The sequence below is a fragment of the Cupressus sempervirens genome, chromosome 3 (genome assembly GCF_028749045.1).
Source record: "Cupressus sempervirens isolate cs-2001-9-10 chromosome 3, ASM2874904v1, whole genome shotgun sequence".
NCBI lineage: Eukaryota > Viridiplantae > Streptophyta > Pinopsida > Cupressales > Cupressaceae > Cupressus > Cupressus sempervirens.
This window is the reverse complement of record NC_143120.1, coordinates 94,702,000-94,705,630: the sequence shown is the minus strand read 5'-3', so window position 1 is coordinate 94,705,630 and position 3,631 is coordinate 94,702,000. Positions and strand designations below refer to the sequence as shown.

Below are 3,631 nucleotides of genomic sequence, written 5' to 3'. Positions count from 1 at the left end.
TCTTTGTTTGAGTGCACCAAATCAGAATTGTGAATATGAATATGGATTCCAATTTTGGCCCAAAAATGAGCATTTGCAATTCCACCTAAATAAGTGGAATTGGAATACGTATTCCTATTCTAGGTTTATTTATTTTAAAAAACATAAACTTTTAGGTCTTAGAATTCCCCATAAAATTTTGATTGAACCAAACAAGAATAGGAATACATATTCTTATTTTCTGTTCTCGAATAACAATTCTAGAATACGTATTCCTATTCCCAACCCTCTTTTGGTGAATCTCCAATTTGAAATAGGTAGACGTGTATGGATAAATCAATCTCCAATTTGAAATAGGTAGACGTCTATGGATAATTCCAAATGACTCAAGAAGGGTGTTCTCAACTCGGCGTGCTAATTGTCTAACAGTGTTAGGTTAGGTAAACGTGACATGTGGAAATGTAAGTAGGAATAATTTAATTTTTAAAAAGAGGAGTAGTTGTAGGTTTAGTCCACCTAAAATTTCTGTGCCATTTAAAGTTGAACAGCTTTCCGAGGCAAAAGAACACTCCAAACAGTTAAATTTGGAAGTTTTTTGGACAGCATTTTAACCTATTAGGCGCTCTAACTTCTCTCTACCTCATCAAGCCCAAGGCAAACCAAAGGTCGTTGGCCATTACCACCAAAAGCACTTGCTCTTTCATTTTTCAAATTTTCGCCCTTCTTAAATTTAGATTTGAAGTTATTTAGAACAAGGAAATATGTCACTATTTTTGACAATTTCAAGGAAGAGTCTTTTAGCACATATTTCTAAAGAGAATGAATAGTCACATTAAATGCCAGCGGATGGGACGAATTGTAGAACAGCCAGAAGAGCACATGGGTGACCCCAAATACCATTTGTGAGACATGGGTATTGTGCACAAGCACCAAAATAGCACTCCCATTGATGATTCTTAAGTTTGCTCAGGACCTTTAGTAGCCCACAAGAATTCTGTGCACAATGAGAATGCCTGAGTTTTTGCTGCCTTCATGCTTCAGAGACATGAGAAGCAAGCAGAACTTGATCACTTGCCTTTACCAGACAAAGCTAGCGGGTGCCCACAAGTTTGTGACCGTAACATGGTCCAAGAGCTTGCTGAGTCAGGACTTCACCGTCCATGTGAATGAAGCGGAGAGCCAGAATATGTGCAAGGTTGAGATGCGGCCATGGCTGTTCTCGAGGAGGAAGGGATCAAAGAGCTTCAATGTGAAGGGCAGGAAGGTGTGTGTCTTGTGGGATCTAAGCAATGCCAAGTACATCTGCGGTCCAGAGCCAAATGAGGGCTTCTTTGTAGCCCTAGTCTGTGAAGATGAAGTCATTTTGCTGCTTGGAGACATGCAAAAGGAGGCCTACAAGAGGGCAAAGGCCAGATCTATGAACACAGAGCCGGCATTGTTGTCTAGAAGAGAGCATGTGTTTGGGAACACTTACTACTCCACCAAAGCACAGCTTGGAGAGCATGGGAAAACCCATGATATTGTTATAGAGTGCCATGCTAAGGAAGCCAAGGAGCCGAGATTGTATGTTAGGGTTGATAGGCAGATTGTTTTGCAGGTAACACATTTGATCTGGAAGTTCAGGGGAAATGAGACTATAAAGATTGACGGGACGCCCATTGAAGTGTTTTGGGATGTTCATAACTGGCTCTTTAGTCCTAGTATAGGCCATGCCGTTTTTATGTTTCAGTCCAGTATTAGAGATGAGGATAACAAGACCTCTTGCCCACCTGCTGCCATTTTGCAATGGCCCAATGCTTCGGTAGGGTTTAGAGAAAAGAGGTTTATGAGAAGCGGGTCTTCTTCTTGCAGATCTTCAGTGATGCAGTGGGTTGGGAGCAGCAGCTGCAAAGGTATTGACATTTCAGGGCCTGCTAGTACTGGCTTGTCTCTGCTTTTATACGCCTGGAAGAGTGAGTGAGTGAAGGCAATAGCGATGAAAGAATGTGGTAGGCTTTAGTTATTGGTAGCGTTGCCTTTTAGATTTTTGTATATACGTGGAACATATGGCTTGCCCCCTTCCATGGCGGATTGAGAGGCTGCTTCTGTTGCTTGCACTGTTCTTAACCATGATTTATTTATTGAGGCTTATTCACTGGCTTCCATTGTGGGAATAAAACAAAGTTTTGGGTAAATGTTGGGTCATAATATGGACATTGATCGTTTTATGCTTTTGATGTTGGGAGAGAGCAGATCAAATTTGTAATCTAATCTGATCAGAAGCTTGCTCAACAATGCAAAATGCTCAAATTTTCCACGGACTGGCATAAAAATCTTAGTGATAAATGAATCTCTGGTCATCAATGTCTCGTTAATAGAAGCAGTGTTTATTTCATTTGGTTAGATAATGCAATGACATTAAATGTGCCATTTTCGATGTGGGTACTTCTGTTCCTGCGTTGTTTTAAACATTGTCATACGTTTTTAGACATTTATTCAACCAATTTAATTATAGTAGTTATCAGTAGTTACAGAGCTTCACTATGTTACTACTTTTCTTGAAAATGGAAGTTTGACGAGGCTTTCAAACCCTGGTATCAGGATTACAATTTACTCTTCTTGTGCTTGATATGTTTTTGGACGGCATAACCCCGTGAAAGGCTAAATGCAGTTTTTTATTTGTGCGCATTATGTGCTCATGCCATTAAGTTGTTCATTCCCAACACAACCTGAATGACAGATTGTGCCCTTTTTAGGGGTTAAAAGGATCAGCCTGAGCAAATGTTACGCATGTTTTTTCTGCAAGTCTCTCTCTATTGCTGGGAACCATTGTGTACGCCAAAATTGCCCCTTTCAAACAATAGAGCATCATGATTTAGAGACAAGTGCATCTACTGAGAGTGTACAGAAGAGACGAATTCAGGGCAATCCAATCAATCTGCTGAGAGTGTACAGAAGACTAAGAGACGAATTCAGGGCATCCGATCAAACCACTGCTGCAAGGAAATTTGCTAAGAGATATTCCTCACCTATTCGAAATTATTGTCATATCTTAACAATAACAATACCAAGAGAAGCCCCGCATAACTCGACCTCTTCTGACACTGGCTTCCTCGATGCATTAGCTAGATTTACCTTTGTAGAAGCATTTAATATCAGTGTGTAGAAATAGGACTCAGGGCAGTATATGGTAAAGCAAATCGAAGCCCTGCAGCAGTCTTAACTCCTATTTTGATAATATCAGTGTGTAGAAATAGGACTCAGGGCAGTATATGGTAAAGCAAATCGAAGCCCTGCAGCAGTCTTACTCCTATTTTGAGACACCTTCGGCAATTCTTTAGTCAGATTAACTTTTGTAGAGGCATGGCACTATATGATAACTCAAATAAAAGCCCTGTTGAACTTGAGCTTTTCTCTTGAGACCACCTTAAATCCATTAGTTAGATTGACCTTTGTAGAGGCATATAATATCAGTGTTGAATAGGACCCAGGGTAGAATATGCTGAAGTAAATCTATGTACTAGCCATATTGTATTGTGCATTCTCAATAGATTTGAAACTAGACGTTCAGTTGTTTTTTTGTGTGTATTAGATCAATGTTATTTTTTTGTGTGGGCAGTGAACATATCAAATAGCCATCAGATAACTGTCTCAACATTGAAGTTCTTAATAT

General features: G+C 39.7%; 1 protein-coding gene across 1 annotated transcript; it reads left to right on the top strand.

Moving 5' to 3' along the window:
* Window positions 1-667: 667 nt before the first annotated feature.
* Window positions 668-2,153, top strand: LOC149564946 (uncharacterized). Its single transcript, XM_089818474.1, has one exon. The coding sequence runs from the start codon at window positions 983-985 to the stop codon at window positions 1,937-1,939; it is 957 nt and encodes a 318-aa protein (XP_089674600.1). The 5' UTR covers window positions 668-982; the 3' UTR covers window positions 1,940-2,153.
* Window positions 2,154-3,631: the final 1,478 nt, after the last annotated feature.